Here is a 19,988-nt window from a genome sequence, read left to right as displayed (position 1 = left end):
CTCCCTCCCCGCTAGCTGTGGTGCTCTGACCCCTTCAGGCTGTGTTCACGCCACCAACCCCAGTCCTCTCCCTGGGATCTGACCTCCGAAGCCCGAGCCTCAGCTCCCAGCCCCTGCCCGCCCCGGCGGGTGAGCAGACAAGCCTCTCGGGCTGGTGAGTGCTGGTCGGCACCGAGCCTCTGTGCGGGAATCTCTCCGCTTTGCCCTCCGCACCCCTGTTGCTGTGCTCTCCTCTGTGGCTCCGAAGCTTCCCCCCACCCCCGCTGTCTCCTCCAGTGAAGGGCCTTCCTAGCGTGTGGAAACTTTTCCTCCTTCACGGCTCCCTCCCAGAGGTTCAGGTCCCGTCCCTATTCTTTTGTCTCTGTTTTTTCTTTTGCTCTAGCCAGATACGTGGGGAGTTTCTTGCCTTTTGGGAGGTCTGAGGTCTTCTGCCAGCGTTCAGTAGGTGTTCTGTAGGGGTTGTTCCACATGTAGACGTGTTTCTGATGTATTTGTGGGGAGGAAGGTGATCTCCACGTCTTACTCTTCCGCCATCTTGAAGGTCTCCCTATGTGACTCTTATTTGTATCTTTTTCTAGTGTGTCTTTTAGATTCAGTTAATATCAGAAGTTTTCTCTGCTACATAGTGACTGCTCTCAGATATCATAGACTAGATGAGGAACAAGGAAAAGAGCAACTCTTTCAAACAGGAGTTTGAACTGAACCGAGATCTAAAGGGATAGTATGATTAGTGAGGTGAAAAAACAGGTCGAGTGTCCTTGTGCAGGTTCAAAGGCACGGGAGTGGGAAATTCCATGGTACCTCTGGAAAGGACAAGTGGTCCATATGATGGCTGGTACGCGGGGGCAGTGGCAGAGATAAGGCTGGAGCGTCATGCAAGCCCCCGACTTTGTGCTGTGCAGACTTTATTGTAAAAAATGTGGGGACCATGCAGTTTCTTGAATGGGTGAATGATATAATCAGTCAAGTAGGAAATATACTGGTTGGGGCATGGACATGAACACACACAAACATGTTCTTTCTCTTGCTGAAAAGTGAATTAAGGAATTCAGAGGTGTTTAATCTTTTTCATACTATGTCTTGTTTTGAAGGTAGAATGGCATTCATTCACTTAGGCCTTGGGAAGAATGTGATCACAGAAGATTCTTTTTTAAAAAAATATTCTTTATTATGAAACTTTTCATAATAAACTCTATGTACCAAATCATCTAGTTTTCACTTGCCATACCTTTTTTGTCATATTTGTTTCAGCTTTTTTCCCCCTGAATTATTGTAAAGCAAATCAGAGACATGATATTTCATCCCTAAAGGATGTTTTGTACATAACCACAATACCATTATTATGCCAAATAAATTCACAATAATTCATTAATGTCATTTTAATATATATGAGGGTCTCAAGTTTTTTCTGTTGTTTGTTCTTTTTAGCTTTTCTTAGCTTTTTGTTGTCATAAAGCAGTACTCTGAATTAATTGCTGGTTGCATGACTGAGTAGAATTTATGAAAAGTAGAATATATGAAAAGTATTAGATATGCTTTCACGTATATGATGAATCCTAAGTTTTGTGTGTGTTGTTTTCCTTAGGTGATATGTACTGTGGGTAAATATTAATGAAGTTTGGAGATTTAATGCCAGTTATAATTTTTAATATAGTACCTGTACATACTGAGAGTTGTAGGGGAGGTACACTGCCAGCAGTGGTGTTCTTTTGTCTGCTCTACTCATATTTTATCATCATTAATTTCATACTTCCAGCAGACTCATTCCTGACTTTCCCTTAATCTGATACCTTCTCTCTCCTCACCAGATGGTTCCAAAGTTTGGTGAGAATAAAAAATTTAAAAATTAGTCTTTTCCCTCAAACACAGCAGATTTGGGAGCTGGTAATTGAAATTATATGTATATTTTTATATTAGAAACTCAGTTTATATGAAGTTTTCTGTAAGCTACGTTTTTCTACTTGGTCATTTTATCATGTTTGATAGGTATGAAGAGGCTGAAAAAGACTGCACACAAGCTATTTTATTAGATGGCTCATATTCTAAAGCTTTTGCCAGAAGGGGAACTGCAAGAACATTTTTGGGAAAGCTCAATGAGGCCAAACAAGGTAAGACTATTTTTATAACACCCGGCCCTCACTCTTCCTGTTGACACTCCTGTTATAGAAGCAGAGATTTGCATAGCCTTCCCATGGTCCAAGGATACAGAACTTAGAGAAGTACATTTTCTTTCACAGTTTAGATCATGAATAGGTTTGTAGATTTGAAGGAATTCAGCTTCCATAGTGGACCTGTTTATCTTTTAATAGCATACAGTACAATCTGACCAAAATTAATGAAAAATTCGAATTATAGGTGAGAAGGAAAAAAGCAAGAAAAAGGCAAGAATGAAAAGGGAGTCAGCAGCCAGGAGGTAGAGGATAATATGAGACTGTAGTGATGCCCCCAATTTTTTCTTGTTACTAGTTATTCTTATTTTTTCATGATCTTTTAAGTATTTATTCTGTTAGTCATTTTGAAGAACCAACTTACTTCTCTTGTGTGTTTTCTGTTTTACACATTTCTGCTTTTTATTTCCTTCCTTCATCTATCTTTTGGCTTAATTTGCTGGTTTTCTAACTTCTTGACACATCAATACTTATATAATTGATTTTCAGCCTTTGTGTTTTGAATGTTCATTTAAATCTGGCAGTTTAAGTCTGGCTTCAGCTGTAGCCCATGCATTTTTTTATTATGGTAAAATAGACATAACATAAAATTTACTGTTTTAACCATTTTTAAGTGTACAGTTCCGTGGCATTGAGTACATTCACATTGTTGTGCAACCATCACCATTACACATCTCCAGAACTTTTCATCATTCCATTCTGAACATTCTACCCATTTGACAATAACTCTCCATTCCCCCTTGCTCCAGCCCCTGGTAATCAACAGTCTACTTTCTGTCTCTGAATTTGACTATTCTAGTACCTCATGTGAGTAGAATCATACAGTAGTTGTCCTTTCGTGTCTGGCTTATTTCACTTAGCATGGCTCTAAGGCTCATCCATGTTGTGGCGTATATCAGACTTTGATTCCTTTTTAAGGGTGAATAATAGTCCATTATCTGGGATTCTCTTAGATTCTGTCTTACGTTTGGTGATTACCCTGTCATTTGTTAACAGTGTGAGTTTCGGTAAGTTAGATGACCTCTAGATCAAGGCCTCAGTTGTTTCACTGTAAAGTGGAGTTGTAGTCATGGTTACATGAGAATTCATATAAAGCAACTAGAATAGCAGTTGGTAAATGTTAGTTCTTATTATTGCCCACCAGTTTCCTAGCATCCTGAGTAAAACTTCTTGAGATACATATGGGGTTACTAACTAAATATATCATTTCTTGAACTCCATAAAGTATTTTCACTAATTTATTATATTTCTTAAAAATTCATTTTAGATTTTGAAACTGTTTTACTTCTGGAACCTGGAAATAAGCAGGCAGTGACTGAACTTTCCAAAATTAAAAAGGTATGCATTCTTTCCACCAAAATATGGTCTTATTTTCTGAAGCATAAACACATTTATTTGTTGCGTGATTAACTTGAGAATATTTTGATAGTCATGATTACAAATTTATTTTCAAGGAATTAATTGAGAAAGGACGCTGGGATGATGTCTTTCTTGATTCTACTCAAAGGCAAAACGAGATAAAACCCATTGATAATCCACCTCATCTTGGATCAACTGTAAGTAAAGCCCTTTAATTTTTTCCCTTGCTATTTAAATATCAGTGTTCTATTAATAAGAGCTGAAAACAAATGTTGAATTAGTAGACTCTTAAAAGAAATGTTGAAATCTCTTCCTAGAGCCATTTTTAGAATCTTTAAAAAATACTTCTTAGGAATATTGACATAGTCAAATTGGGGAAAATTGAGCTGTTTAAAGTTCTGGGGTAACTTTTTAAAGTGACTTTTAATTTAACACTAAATATTTCTACATATTTTCTGGCTTTAAAGGAATTTGGAGCAGTTTTACATTTTGTAATTAAATATTTTTATTTCTATTACTATTCTCATTTGAGATTGGGATTTTATTACAGTAGTCTTGCATCTTCTGTGGGGTTTGATCTAAAGTTAGCACTTTGGCAAAAATCTAGTACAGGCATACCTTATTTTATTGCACTTTGCAGATACTGCATTTTTTACAGATTGAAGGTTTGCGGCAACCCTGTGCTGAGCAAGTCTATCAGCGCCATTTTTCCAATAACATTTTCTTACTTCATGTCTTTGTGTCACATTTTGGTAATTTTTGCAATATTTCAAACTTTTTCATTGCTATCATATTTGTTATGGTGATCTGTGATCAGTGATCTTTGTTACTATTGCAAAAAGATTTGCTGAAGGCTCAGATGATCGTTAGCATTATTTTTGCAATAAAGTATTTTTTAATTAAGGTATGTACTTTTTTTAAGAGATAGTGCTATATTACACACTTAAAAGAGTACAGTATAGTGTAAACATAACTTTTATATGCATTGAGAAACCAAAAGATTTATGTGACTTGCTTTATTGCAATATTCACATTATTGTGGTGGTCTGTAACTGAACCTGCAATATCTCCAAGGTATGCCTGTATAGGCAGAATTATTCTTAAGAATATACACTGCACATTGTTTTTGGTATACCATACTGTTTTTCATTAAGTCCAACAAAGCCAGTTTTTTCCTGCAATATTGTATTGGAACAGAAAGAGTAGCTGGTAAAATTCAGTGGTTTGTTTTGTTTATATATATATATATATATATATATATATATATATATATATGTCAGAGCAGATATTTTTATTCTCCTTTTACAAAGGAAGAAGGTGTGGCAAAGAAAGTTTGTGTTTTGCCAAGTTCATAGTTCAAGTTAGTAACAGATAGAGGAATTCTTTGTTTAATATTTTTCTTGGGTTCTTATTTTGACTTTATTCTTGAATTTTCTGAGATAATAATTGTTTCCTGTGCCAGGCATAAATCTTAATTGCTTTCATACATTTTCATACATCATATTCACTTGCTATTATTCTATTCTTAACAATAAAGGTGATTAAATGTTTAATCCAATGTGATTTAAACTTTTATTTCTTTGTAAAACTTTGTCTCAAAAGTTAAAAACAAAGCCTTTGTCAGACTTTTGCTATCCATAATTATAAAGACATTACCATGTGGTAAATCAGATATCTGTATATGGAAGAATGTCCCATTGCCAGTATACCCTAAACAGCTTTTATAAATCTGTTGGGTTCTCTTCTCCCTCAGTTTAAAAATCAGTTTATGTTAATAGTTGTGAAAATGCAACCTAAATTTGAATCTTTTGTGGCTGGATCTCAAAACAGAACACCTTCATGAATTGAGAGATCTGCGGTAAACCATTTTGTAACTGATCCAACAGAAACAAAATCATTATCCTAGTGGGAAGGGGAAAAAATTGCTATTTATTTTTGTAATAGGTCTCCATTTAAAAAAGTGGGCATTATTTAGAAAATAGTAGGTGCAGTTTGGTATGATGCTTTTGAGTTGATTTGAGCCCCATTTCATAAGCTTTAAAATTTTAGGCGAGTGTGAACTCTATGTGATTCTTACTTTTTCTACTTAAGTTGAGAATAACTCACAGGTTAGTTGAGATCAAAGGAAATAATGTCCAATAATGCTAAGGCAGTTTCACGTAAAACAAATGTTAATATCCTTTTCAGTCATATATGTGTGAGGCCACCTGGACACTGAGGAAGTGGTCAGGAAAGAAAGGAAGGCCCAGGAGGTGGAGAAAAAAGAGTCCTGGGGTTACTTTATTCAAGTGAGAGGCTCGGTTGGGGTGTCCTGTGCTTGAGGGCTTGCAGTGGGGAGTACTGTTAATATATATTCTCTAGAGAGACTGTAGGAGAGCAGTAATGTAGGTCAGCTGGGCCTGGGGTTCCTAGGTAGGATAGTAGTAAATGAGAGATTGTCCTGATCTCTTGGTGTCCACTAAAATATTTTATTTTTTTCATTTTCCTGTTTTCCCATGTCAAAATTTCACCTTTCTGCTCGGTGCTTCGTCTCTTTCTCCTTTTCTGTTTATTCTTGTTTTTTTTTTTTTTTTTAAATAATTTTACTTCTTTATTTATTTATTTTTGTCTGTGTTGGGTCTTCGTTGCTGCACACAGGCTTTCTCTAGTTGTGGCAAGCGGGGGCTACTCTTCGTTGCGGTGCGCGGGTGCCTCATTGCCGTGGCTTCTCTTGTTGTGGGGCACCGGCTCTAGGCACATAGTTGCCAGTAGTTGCGGCTTGTGGGCTCAGTAGTTGTGGCTCGTGGACTCTAGAGCACAGGCTCAGTAGTTGTGGCGCATGGGCTTAGTTGTTCCGCGGCATGTGAGATCTTCCTGGACCAGGGCTCAAACCCATGTCCCCTGCATTGACAGGTGGATTCTTAACCACTGCACCACCACGGAAGCCCTCTGTTTATTCTTATTTCTCTTTTCTTTTTCTTGAAATGGTATAATATAGAGTTAAATAAAATGTTACGCTTCTAAATCTTAATTTAAAAAGAGATGAATTGATCCTTTCATATTTTCGTACATCTTTCAACTGTAGTGATATCTTTTGTGTTTCACTCCTGTTACCAGCATACTGTCTCCCCTCATCCCTCCCAGCCATCAGTAGCATTGAGCAGCTCTCAGTAGCCACTGGTCTACCCTGAAAGAGATCATCTGTTAGGAAATTTATTAACTAGGATCATGTTTGCACCTCTGTTGTCAATGAAAGGATTTGGTTTTAAATGGAACTGTATTGATACAATTCAGTAGTTATAGTCTATTTTTTATAGTCTGTTCTTTAACACTATTTTTTAACACTAACACATATCCATTCTTGGTCAATATCTTGATAGAAAACTGTTGATGTTGATAGTTATCAGCAAAGCAAAGGCCTTAGATTAACACGATTATCCTTAAAGATAGAACCGCTAACAGGATTCTGTTAACAGACTTTTAATAGCTTTTTTATTTATGTGCATTCATCTAGTAACAATCAGTTGTTACCATTAGGTCTTTTCTTAGTTATGCTAATGGAATGCCTGGTTTTAACGGAGTTTAGTATATATGTCAAAAGTTTTTATATTTACAGCTTTTTGGTTTAAAATTCAACTGTACAGTTGGAATGAAAACGAGTATATTGAAGAACGTCTTTTATTAAAAATAAAAAGTAAAGAGTATTACATGTAAACTTAGGAAGAAATTGAAAATATTTGCCGCCTGTTATGATTGAAATAAATAGTGAATGCTATTTATTTTAATAAATTAAAAACCATTATTGTGGTCAAGTACTTACCAACTTTGTGTAGATTATTTGGCAGATCTTTAATTCTAGGCTGGTTTTATCCAGCAGTTAGAGGATGCAGTTAGGTTTTTGTTTTTGTTTTTTTAAAAAAATCTATTTATTTACTTATTTGGCGGCATCAGATCGTAGTTGCAGGATCTTCGTTGCGGCATGCGGGATCTTTTCTTTCATACAGAATGCAGGTTATTGCCTGGCCTTGTTCTACTTGCCTTCAGCCCACAATACTGATGTCACTTGGTCATATTTTTTCTTGGCTTTGTTGCCTCTAGGATAAACTTCAAACTCCTTGATAAGGGCACACAAGTCCCTTTATAAGCTGTCTTTAAGCGGCCTTTCAGGCTTTGTCTCTACCTCTCCTCCCCTTGCACCAGCCCTACTGGACTTCTCACCTTTCCACTGGCCATGCCATACCCTTCAACACTGCATTCCTGGGTACTTTTTCTGTGAAGCCCCCCGATGTCAATTTTTATCTTCCTCTGTTCTTTTAGCACTTTGTACCTGTACCTTTTATAGTGCATATTCCATTGCCTTGTAATTATTTATATGTGCACCTTCTTTCCCCCATTTAGACCTACATATGGTAGTAGTCTGGCAGTATGACTCCAGATTGAATTTACCTACAGCTGGGATATTGGCCGTAAAAACACTGTAACCTTTTAATTTGTGTCCCTAAAGTAGGAAACCTTTGTGTGTTGATGTAAAGAATTGGTTTCGATTGTTTTAGAAACCACTCAAGAAGCTTATTATTGAAGAAACTGGTAATTTGATTCAGACTGTCGATGTGCCAGATAGCACTACTACTGCTGCTGCTCCAGAGCCTAATCCTATCCATCCAGCAAAGGTAACAGCAACCACTGGCACAAGTAAGAAGAACTCAAGCCAAGATGACCTTTTGCCCACAAGCGATATCCCAAAAGCAAAAGTATTGAAAATAGAAGAAATCAGTGATAATTCAGCTCAGCAGTGAGTAGAAATACTTTCATTTGATAGTCATCTAGAATGGTAATAATCCCACTAGAAAGCCGATATTGCTGGTTTGTACTCATCCCCATAGTTTTTTGAACTATCCGACTTTACATTGTAGTTTTTCTTTCAACTGTAAGAGGGGTTTTGCTGAAGGAACGCTCACTATCCCTTTACCACACTGAGGACTTTAGAAATAAGAGAAAGTATCTTTTTTTAAAAAAAATATTTTAATTTTATTGGAGTATAGTTGATTTACAGTGTTGTGTTAGTTTCCGGTATATAGCAAAGTGATTCAGTTACACATATACATATATTCATTCTTTTTTAGATTCTTTCTCAATATAGATGATCACAGAATATTGAGTAGAGTTCCCTGTGCTATACAGTAGGTCCTTGTTGCTGATTTATCTTATATATAGTAGTTTGTTATATAGTTCATCTCAAGCTCCTGATTTATCCCTCCCCGCCCATGTTTCCCCTCTGGTAACGATGTTTGTTTTCAATATCTGTAAGTCTGTTTCTGTTTTATAAATAAGTTCATTTATATATTTTTAAAAAAAATTAGATTCCACATATGAGTGGTATCATATGATATTTGTCTTTGACTTACTTCACTTAGTATGATGATCTCTGGGTCCATCCATGTTGCTGTGAATAGCATTATTTCGTTCTTTTTTATGGCTTAGTAATATCCCATTGTGTGTATGTACCACATCTTATTTATCCATTCCTCTTTTGAGGGACATTTAGGTTGCTTCCATGTCTTGGGTGTTGTAAATAGTGCTGCAGTGAACGTTGGGGTGCATGTATCCTTTCAGATTATCGTTTTCTCCAGATATATGCCCAGGAATGGGATTGCTGGATCATATGGTAGTTCTGTTTTAAGTTTTTTAAGGAACCTCCATTCTGTTCTCCACAGCAGTTGTACCAATTTACATTCCCAGCACCAGTGCAGGAGGGTTCCCTTTTCTCCACACCCTCTCCAGTATTTATTATTTGTAGATTTTTTGATGATGGCCATTCTGACTGGTGTGAGGTGATATCTCACTGTAGTTTTGATTTGCATTTCTCTCATAATTAGTGATGTTGACCATCTTTTCATGTGCATTTTGGCCATCTGTATGTCATCTTTGGAGAAATGTCTGTTTAGATCTTCTGCCCATTTTGATTGGGTTGTTTGTTTTTTAGACATAGAGCTGCATGAGTTGTTTGTATATTTTAGAGATTAATCGCTTGTCATTTGCTTCGGTTGCAAATATTTTCTCCCATTCTGTGGGTTCTTTTCGTTTTGCTGATGGTTTCCTTTGCTGTGCAGAAACTTTTAAGTTTAATTAGGTCCCATTTGTTTATTTTTGTTTTTATTTTCATTACTCTAGGAGGTGGATCAGAAAAGATATTACTGCAGTTTATGTCAAAGAGTGTTCTGCCTGTGTTTTCCTCTAAGAGTTTTATAGTGTACAGCCTTACATTTAGTTCTTTGATCCATTTTGAGTTTATTTTTGTGTATGGTGTCCGAGAATGTTCTAATTTTATTCCCCTACATGTAGCTGTCCAGTTTTCCCAGTACCATTTATTGAAGAGACTGTCTTTTCTCCATTGTATAGCCTTGCCTCCTTTGTTGTAGATAATTGACCATAGGTGTGTGAGTTTATTTCTGGGCTTTCTAGCCTATTTTATTGATCTGTATTTCTGTTTTTGTGCCAGTACTATACCGTTTTGATTACTCTAGCTTTGTAGTATAGTCTGAAGTCAGGGAGTCTGATTCCAGCTCTGTTTTTCTTTCTCAAGATTGCTTTGGCTGTTCAGGGTCTTTTGTGTTTCTATATAAATTAAAAATTTTTTTGCTCTAGTTCTGTGAAAAATGCCATTGGTCATTCGATAGGGATTGCATTGAATCTGTAGATTGCCTTGGGTAGTATAGCCATTTTGACAGTATTGATTTTTCCAATCCAAGAACATGGTATATCCTTCCATCAGTGTCATCTCTGATTTCTTTCATCAGCATCTTATAGTTTTTACAGTAGAGGTCTTTTGTCTCCTTAGGTAGGTTTATTCCTAGGTATTTTATTCTTTTTGATGCAATGGTAAATGGGAGTGTTTCCTTAATTTCACTCTCAGATCTCTCGTTGTTAGTATATAGGAATGCAAGAGATTTCTGTGTATTAATTTTGTATCCTGCAACTTTACTGAATTAATTGATGAGCTCTAGTAGATTTCTGGTAGCCTTTTTAGGATTTTCTATGTATAGCATCATGTCATCTGCAAACAGTGGTGAAAGTATCTTGAACAAATTGATTTTGTGCATTTTCTTTTCTAGAACTTCAGTAGATGTTTCACTTTGTAATTCAGGAAGAATTTTTAATTTTTTATAGGGAAGCTTCATAAACAATGTAGAATTTAGGCATTATCATTATTCTAGCCATTAATATTTAAGATATTCATGGGCTCTTTAAATTTTGTTCAGAATTTTTTAAAAAGTCCTGCATTTTCTTAATGATGAGAATATAAAAGACATAGATTAGTAGTTTACTTTAGGGTGTTGAAATTTTATTCGTATATTTTTGCATTGCCACTGAACAATCCTATTAAAAGGTTTTTTTGTTTTAAACTTTGAACTTTAGTAGTTCTGTTTAGAGTGATAGTATAGATTGTGGGAAAACTAAGTAGGCAGGTTTTTTTTTTTTTTTTTTTTTAAAGGAGGAAGCATTTCTTCCTTCTTGGAATCTTTCTTGAAACTGTGGTAATTCACATAATTCAGAGTGAAAGGTTGACTTGTGAGTATATGTGATACAATAATGCAGTGTATAGAAACGTTTTGTCAAAAGGTGGCCAGGCTATTAGCCCAGCTAATGAGAATAATCATTACGTAACCAGCATCTGAAAATTTGCACAAGTATAATCTTGCCTTGCCAAAAGTGTACATATATTATCAGCTGAAAGAATTTACTACTGGCAGAATATAAATAGAAATACAGTATGAATAAAGTAGAAATTTAAAAATCTCTGTTGATGTTTCCTTATATAAGCTTTGACTATTTGTGGTTCTTCTCTTTGTTTTTCTTTTTTATTATTATTATTTATTTATTTTTGGCTGCCTTGGGTCTTCATTGCTGCTTGCGGGCTTTCTCTAGTTGTGGTGAGCGGGGGCTACTCTTTGTTGCAGTGCATGGGCTTATCATTGCGGTGGTTTCTCTTGTTTCAGAGCACGGGCTCTAGGCGTGCGGGCTCCAGTAGTTGTGGCATGTGGGCTCAGTAGTTGTGGCTCGCGGGCTCTAGAGCGCAGGCTCAGTAGTTGTGGCGCATGGGCTTAGTTGCTCTGCGGCATGTGGGAATCTTCCCAGGCCAGGGATCAAACCCGTGTCCCCTGCACTGGCAGGCAGATTCTTAACTGCTGCGCCACCAGGGAAGCCCTGTGGTTCTTTTCTAATTGTTTGATGCCTGTGAAATATTTCAGACCTGAAGTCAATTTGAAAAAGGATGTATGTCAGTCTTTGAGTGAGAAGATTTCTATAGAGGTAGACAAAACACCTGCTCAGTTTATCAGGACTGCTCTTCCTCCAGTTCCTGCAAACTCATTTCAGCTTGAATCTGATTTCAGACAACTGAAAAATTCTCCAGATACGTTGTATCAATATTTGAAGGTAAGAAAGAGGGAGGAAGCTGGTAGTTCTCCTGTAAGTTAGAGGTCAAAGAACTTCTTTGGTCACTATATAATAATAGTGCTATATTTGCTTATAATATGATTGTAGAAAATGCTCTTATCCCTTTCCTGATACAAATATATCAGCCTGGTCAGACCATTTCAAATATTTGCAACCAGTGAACCTCTGAAAAAGGTTGTGTTAAATTTTGTTTTCTAAAGTAACTTAATCTAGTTTCATACATCATGACTTAAACTTAACTCTTCATCCTTCAAGATGAGGAAAGAAGCTGAAACACACTGAGTGCTTTCTGTGTGCCAAACAATGCTTGCAATATTTAGGCTGTCAGTCTCCTGAAAATGAGCTTTTATTTGCTCAAGGAAAAGAATTAACTCATATGAAATTTACCAAATAATGGATTTTTAGCATTGTCTTTTTCAAGTAGTTCTATTTTTTAAACTCTCTAATTCTTTTTATTGCTCCTTGAGAGCTCTCTTTCATTTCCTGTTTCTGTTGGGTAGTACACATCTCTCCATGAGATTTTTCTCTGTCTTGAACAGAGTGATTATTTTATAGTTCCTCTAACTTTCATTCTTCTATCATAGTTACATTTCAGTGTGACTCCATTATTATTCATTGAATACTAATGCATAATAGTTATTTTTTACTATGTTGAACTAAGCAATTATTATATAAATAATTTGTGATTGGGAATGTTGCCATAATTTAATTTTCTAACACCTTATATTTTTCCCAAGCAAATTGAACCATCCTTGTATCCCAAGCTGTTTCAGAAAAATCTAGATCCAGATGTATTCAACCATATCATTAAAATTCTGCATGACTTTTACATTGAGTAAGTAAGTTTAGTTATGCTTTCATGTTGTAGTGCTCAGCTGTTTCTAGTGATTTGGGAAATTCATTCTTTTTGGTGTCATATTACCTTTTATATAGCAAAATTAGCTCTCTTGTAAATTTAGCTGTTGCAGAAGTTGTAAAGAGATGACAAGTACAAACAATGAAGAAGGAAATGATTAGGAGGAAAAAGGACTTAAAATTTTTTTTAGAGAAAGGTAGAGTATGGAAGTGACAAATATTATAGCAGATTAATAACATCTGTGCTGTGCCTCACATTTAAGAATATTACAATTTTTTCAGTTGACTTGATAAAAATTCTTCATTTGGGCACTTAAAATATAGACAGTATGCAGGGAAAAATGATACATGAAGACCTTATTTATATATAATTAGAAATATTATTTTAGTAAGCAGACTGAGTGAGCTGCTTTTCATTGATCATTTGTTTTTTTATTTGGGTTATTTCAGGAAAGAAAAGCCATCACTCATCTTTGAAATCTTACAAAGACTTTCTGAACTAAGAAGGTTTGATATGGCAGTGATGTTTATGTCAGAACCTGAGAAGAAAAGTGAGTTCTGTGAAGAAAGCTTTTTCATATCTCTTTATTCTTGTGTGTTCCTTTATTCAACAAATGATAGCAAATATTTATTGAATGTCGATTATGTACAAGGTACATACAATTAAATTAATTACAATTAAGCTAATTAAATTGAATTACTATTAAATTAAGTAAAGTTAAATTTTTTGATTCTGACAACAACTTTGTGAGGTGTAGGTATGATTATCATTTTGGTTTTACAAAGGAGGAAACTGACGCATACACAGGTAAGGACCTTGACCAAGGTTCCATAGCTAGGAAGCCAGACCCAGGAGTTAAACCAAGGTGTTCTGGGCTCTTCTACTTGAAAACGCAGTGATAGCGTAATGGTTGAGCTCCTGGCATGATGGAACTCGTGCAGGGTTTCTGCCACAGGAGCTTGCAACTGGGCGTGGGTGCATGGGAGGGCTCACCCATTTTTTGAGCTAATTTCCTTGAGTTTGTTTGATTTAAGCTGAATTCTCAAAAAAGTGCCGGAGTCAGATGAAGGAGGTGGGAATGTGCAGAGGTTTTGAGGCAGGAGAGAGCCAGTTGAGCTCAGAAAATTAAAAGGAGTGCAGTGTGGCTGGATTGTAGAGTTAGAGGGTAAAAAGAGGCAGGTGATGAGCCTGAAGAGTTAGATTCCTTATTTATTTCTACATCTCAGTCTTTGGCATAAAGTGTAAGTTTTGGGGAACCCTAATTTAAGTAAAATCAAACTATGGAGAAACTTCAATTACAGTTGACCCTCGAACAACATGGGAGTTAGGGGCACCAACCCTCCACACAGTTGAAAATCCACGTACAATTTTATAGTCGGTCCACAGTATCTGAGTTTCCTCATTCACAGATTCAGCCAACCGTGGGTCATGTAGTACTGTAGTATTTACTTTTGAAAAATATCCGCCTTTAAGTGGATCTGTGCAGTTCAAACCCGTGTTTTTCAAGGGTCAATTGTACTTGGAGTTTTAAGGCTATACTGTAGTTTTAGGAAAAAGAGAAAAATCATTAGAATGCAGGAGTACCAGTTTTTTAGTTTTAAAAATAGCAAAAACTATGATTTTCAGATACTTTCTGGACTAAACATACTTTGGGCTCCTTTTCTGTTTCTTCTTTATGTTTGTAGCAGTGACGTTGAATCTGAATCACTAAGAAAAATACTCTGTATGTTGAACTTAGGGAAGTGGACATGTAATTTAGAGAGATTCCTAATAGGGGTAAACCAAAAGAAGTTTCTGCTTAGCCTTTAATCAGAAACAGTCCCTGAAATTCCCTGAAAGTATTACTGTTTCTTATTACTATTCTGACCTCATTTTCTATCACTTTTTTTAGTCATTCTGCCCCACTGCACTGACTTTGTGTCTTTTTAATATACCAAATTGCCAAACTTCTTATGGCCTCAGGGTCTTTGTGTTTGACTGTTCCCCCTCAGCCTAGACTATCCTCCCCTGCCTCTTCCTCACTTCATTCAGTTCCCACCTAATAGTCACCTCCTCAGAGACACCTTTCCTCACAGGCCTACTCACAATAACTGCCTGCCTCCCTTTCCTCATCACCCTCTGTCATCTTACCTCGCTTTATTTTTCTTCATAATACAGAACTAGCTGACAGTATTTTAAGTATTTGTTTATTATTTCTCTCTCCCTAATAGAATGGAAGCTCCATGACAGCAGGAACTTTGTCTACCTTGTTCTCTAGGCCTCAGCGTGTAGAACAGTGCTTAGTACATAATAACCTCTTAGTCAGTGCATGAGTGAATGGATTTCTTGCCACTGTGATGTGATAACTTGAAGTGTGCTCAAAGAATGTGAGTTGATCCTTCAGACTGGCCTGCCAACAGTACTGTCTTGGTGGGGTCACCACTGTCCGCTAAGTTAAACATGGGAAGCACTTACAGTGGTTCCTGGCATGTAACTAAATATTCAGTAAATAGTAGCTGTTGTTGTCTTTTATTATTGTCATCATCATTAAAAACTGTTAGCTAGTTTTAGTGTTGAGGAATGTATGAACTATAATCCCGTTTTCCATAGTGTTGAGTGTAGACCAGCCGTTTTCAGTGGTATGAAAGATAAAGATTTTAAATGACTCATAAGCAAATCTTTTTTTAACTTTTAATTGTTATTATAAAAATGTATATAGCTTGCCCATCAAACATGATTTTTGTGAATGTTATTGCTGATTTTTAATTTATAGTAGTGATATAAATTTTTCTTTTAAAATGATTTAAGTTTTGAAAAAGTTAATTGGAATATTAAATAAGTAAAAGTATACTTGTTACCCAGGTCAAAAATCTTTAGGGTAGTACAGAATGAATTATGTTTAATCTGCAAAGTTAATGTCATTGAAGATGTAGGGGAAATTTTTTTACTGCCAAAGCAAAATATTCTGCTAAGAAACATCATTGGACTGCTGTATAATTTTCTGTTCTCAGGTTGGCTTTTTAAATATCTGAATTAGAATTTATAAATAATCCTAATGATTGCTTTATAATGTAAAAAATATTTAACAGATTTGATTACTCCCTTTAATTTTTGCTTTACTTTTTAAAAATGGAGATTAAAATGAATTTTTTTTCTTTTTCAGTTGCACGTGTATTATTCAATCACATAGGCAAATCAGGATTGAATGATAGTTCTGTTGAAGAACTCAAGAAAAGATACGGTGGTTGATTTCCATTTTTACTGAAATTATTGCCTTTGGATTTCATATGTAAATTGTTTTCTACTGAAAATAAAATGTTTTGCTTTTTAAGAAAATGATATCATACAGGAAAAGTACTGTTCTTGGACGTAAGCTAATTAAATATAAAGTGAATTGTGATTTAACTGGTGAGAAATATACTTAAGTGAACTATTTATAAGTTTTTTTCTGAGAATAAAAATATAAATAATGAGGTATACTTGTAAAGATCGGTGTTTTATGTCATTTTATTTTATTATTATTATTAAAAAAATTTTTTTATTTATTTGTTTTTACCTTTGGCTGCGTTGGGTCTTTGTCGCTGCGCTTGGGCTTTCTCTAGTTGTGGCGAGCAGGGGCTACTCTTCATTGCGGTGCATGGGCTTCTCATTACGGTGGCTTCTCTTGTTGCGGAGCACGGGCTCTAGGTGCGCAGGCTTCAGTAGTTGTGGCGCACGGGCTTAGTTGCTCTGGGGCATGTGGGATCTTCCCGGGCCAGGGCTTGAACCCGTGTCCCCTGCATTGGCAGGCAGATTCTTAACCCCTGTGCCACCAGGGAAGTCCTATAAGTCATTTTAAATGTTAAGTTTAGATACATTCTTCAGTGCCCCATAAGTGTTACATTTTTAAAAATATTTTCATGAGTTTTTGTAACCACATGACAAGGTTGCTTCCTTAGCATATGAGTAAAGTTATATAGAGGAGTTAAGTAGATGATCAGATTGTTTCGTTATAAAATGTTTTCGTACCATTGTGCCAGTTCGCTAACATACAATTGCTTAGTTGCAGGATGTGTATTTTTAGTATTTATGTTGAAAGGAGACTTTCAGTTAGACTTTTTAAATAGATTACTTGACAGCATACTTAAATTTCAATGCTACAGCTTTTTTTCCTCATCATAGCCATGTTATATTTCAACTGAATGCAGATAATCTAAAGCAAGGTGTAAAAGTTTAAAAACTAGGAGTGTTTAAGGTAGTAATTAGTGTATAGCTTGTGTGTACGTGGTTCATGTGAGTGTGGTGTCTGTGAGCTTTTGAAATCCAGGCTAGTGTTCTACTTACCCTTGTTCTGCATGGTCCCTGGCCCAGTCCTTTGCACAGAATTAGGTGCCCACTTGGTCAATTTAATTGAATATAAAATTTAATTGAATTGATGGTAGGAATCAATTTTAGTAAATGTTCAAAGTAGCAACTTAGCAAATTTTGGGCATCCTGTAAATATTGCTAAAATCAATTTAATTTTAGAGGCTGTCATGTTAAAAAAATACTAGGTCACCATCCTATAGCTGTTAGCATCAATAAGACAGTCAAGTTTAAGAATTTATTTTTGTTGCAGCATACATATTATTATGCCTACAATTACTTGAGGAATAATCAATCTGTTTAAAAAGATAATTTCCCCAGTTCATGGTATAACTTATTAAGATGATCATAATTTGTATAGCTCAATGTTTTACAACATGCTTGGGGTTTATTAATGTTGTATGTTGCTAAATGTATAGTCTTATGATATATAAACAGGCAATGAAATTTAGTCATAAAGTATAGCGTATACATAATAATTATGAAGTTTGAATGACTTGAATTTTTCTTAAGTCATTAATAAGAAGGTGATTTTGCAGGTGATAGGCAGGAGGATGCTTGTGGGGGCTTGGCTGTGGGGAGATGGTTGAGAGGGTGGGAGCCAGGTCATGAAGGGCCTTTAATGCAGTGACAAAGAAGCTAGTTTTCTGAAAGTGATGGGGAGCCACTCAAGGTTTTAAGGAAGAGAGTGACATGTGGTTTGAGTTTTAAGATCATTCTGGTAGCAGTGATGAGCAGTGGATTGGTGATGGTGTGGCTAGAAACAGGGAGACCAATTAGAAGAATACAAGAATGCAGGAGATAAATAACATTTGAACTAATAATAATGGGTAACGTGAAGTACTGCCTATTCGCCTGACATTAGGGGCTTTATGTCTTTTTTCATTTAAATCCTCAACAAACCTAGGAGGTAGGTTCTGTTATCTCCACTTTACAGATAAGGAAATTGAGGCATAGATAGGTTATGTAACTTGCCCATGGTCACCTGGTAACGGGTAGTCTGTATCCAAAGGCTACTTGCCCAACCACCATTCTATACTATACTGACTGGTGCAAAGGGATGGAAGACAGGTTGAGTTTAAGATATCTTAAGGAGGGAGAATCCACAGGGCGTGGTGGCATTCATTCACGTCTATTCAAACATTTCTTGAGTGTCTATAATGTGCTGGTAGGTGACTAAGCACTGGGGAAAACACAGGCCCAGTTTCTGCCCTCCGGTAGTTGGCAGTGTAGCTGGGGAGTCAGATAAACCAGCAGTTACAGTACAGTGTCATGAGTGCCCTGATAGTTTGGAGAGGGCACTGGGGGAGCACGGAGGGTGCAGCTCTGAGTCAGACGGGGTGGCACAGGGAAGGAGGAGGCAGTATTTGATATGAGACTTGAGATAAGAGAACGATGGTCCAGGTGCACAATGGGAGGGAAGGGGTCCTGGCAGAGGGATCAGCATAGGTGAAGGTCATGTAACATGTCATGAGCCCCTTGACTTGCCCTGGGGGTTGTAGGCAATTCCATACACTATCAAGGCTATTGTATGGGATCGAGTTTGAATTTGATTGGCTACAGTCTCCTTTCATTTGTTTTTGTTTTTGTTTTTTTTTAATTTTATTTTTTAATTTATTTTTGGCTGTGTTGGGTCTTCGTTGCTGCACGCGGGCTTTCTCTAGTTGCGGCGAGTGGGGGCTGCTCCTCGTTGCGGTGCATGGGCTTCTTATTGTGGTAGCTTCTCTTGTTGTGGAGCACGGGCTATAGATGCATGGGCTTCAGTAGTTGTGGCACGTGGGCTCAGTAGTTGTGGCTCGTGGGCTCTAGAGCACAGGCTCAGTAGTTGTGGCACGCGGGCTTAGTTGCTCTGCGGCATGTGGGATCTTCCCGGACCAGGGATTGAACCCGTGTCCCCTCCATTGGCAGGTGGATTCCTAACCACTGTGCCACCAGGGAAGTCCCTCCTTTCATTTGTTTTTATTTGTTAATTTTTCATGTGCGTGCATCCTGACTCCATACTAGATTTTAAGCTCCTTGGTGGTCGTGACACTGTCATGTGTGTTCTTAGTGCTAACATTGGCCTTGTCCATGACAGAGGCTCAGTTAACGTTTATTGATGGATCAGTCTAGATTATTACCACCTTTCTTCTTAGATTAGGTTAGAGTTAGTGCATTTCTTCTCTCACTGTGGTTATTTAATGTAGGACCCTCATTAATCCTGGCTCTAGGAAAACAGTTTCTCCTTAGTAAGATTCAGTGATGTTGAAACCAACTCCACAAAGAAGCTATCGATTTAGTTTACCACATACCAAATCCTTTTTTGGGGGGCTGCTACTGATCGGCTTTGATTGCAGATATTTTGCTACAGCTAATCTTCACAGATGTGGTTAAAGAAATCTTGTTTTCATGCTTTTAAAAATCTGAAAAGGTAGAAAGTAGACTTTCAGGAACATTTGCTTTTGAAAAAGAGGTGAGAGATTCAGTTGTTTTCATGAAGCGAGTTATAAAGCAGGTGGCATTAAAAAATAAAGCAGAATTTCTGATTCACTGGAGAATTACACTATTCACAACTTTTTCACAGAAATCACTTGGAAAATAGAAGAAAAATGAAACTATACATAGTATGGGTTATCCCCGTATCAGAAGGATTAAAATCAATAATAATTTGGGGCAACAAAAGGACTTGATTAAAAATCCTTTTTAACATGATTGTTTTATTGAGCTTGTATAGGTATAAAAACTCAATTATTTCCCCTTGAAGCATGAGGATGGATAGCTTCACTTTAACTCAGCCCTAACGTCAGCTCATCTAGCCGTAAGACATTTAACGAGATGAGTGATGTCTTTTACTTTTATACAGCAGT

The 19,988-nt window shown here is 36.6% G+C and overlaps 1 protein-coding gene across 2 annotated transcripts in view; it reads left to right on the top strand.

Annotated features, from left to right (window-relative positions):
• The window catches only part of RPAP3 (RNA polymerase II associated protein 3), a 41,699-nt gene extending 25,482 nt beyond the window's left edge, over nucleotides 1-16,217 (top strand). Inside the window, exons 10-17 of one of the 2 annotated variants that reach the window (XM_068560382.1) lie at nucleotides 1,987-2,108; nucleotides 3,436-3,506; nucleotides 3,623-3,724; nucleotides 8,060-8,298; nucleotides 11,900-11,942; nucleotides 12,701-12,798; nucleotides 13,269-13,369; nucleotides 15,962-16,217. In XM_068560382.1, coding sequence (XP_068416483.1) covers nucleotides 1,987-2,108; nucleotides 3,436-3,506; nucleotides 3,623-3,724; nucleotides 8,060-8,298; nucleotides 11,900-11,942; nucleotides 12,701-12,798; nucleotides 13,269-13,369; nucleotides 15,962-16,047 — 862 coding nt within the window. In that variant the 3' untranslated portion in view covers nucleotides 16,048-16,217. Of the gene's footprint in view, nucleotides 1-1,986; nucleotides 2,109-3,435; nucleotides 3,507-3,622; nucleotides 3,725-8,059; nucleotides 8,299-11,755; nucleotides 11,943-12,700; nucleotides 12,799-13,268; nucleotides 13,370-15,961 lie in introns of both variants that reach the window. The other variant, XM_068560380.1, reaches the window with a different exon arrangement.
• Nucleotides 16,218-19,988: the final 3,771 nt, after the last annotated feature.

The sequence above is a fragment of the Eschrichtius robustus genome, chromosome 13 (assembly GCF_028021215.1).
Source record: "Eschrichtius robustus isolate mEscRob2 chromosome 13, mEscRob2.pri, whole genome shotgun sequence".
NCBI classification, from domain to species: domain Eukaryota; kingdom Metazoa; phylum Chordata; class Mammalia; order Artiodactyla; family Eschrichtiidae; genus Eschrichtius; species Eschrichtius robustus.
This window is presented reverse-complemented; position numbering and strand designations above follow the sequence as displayed.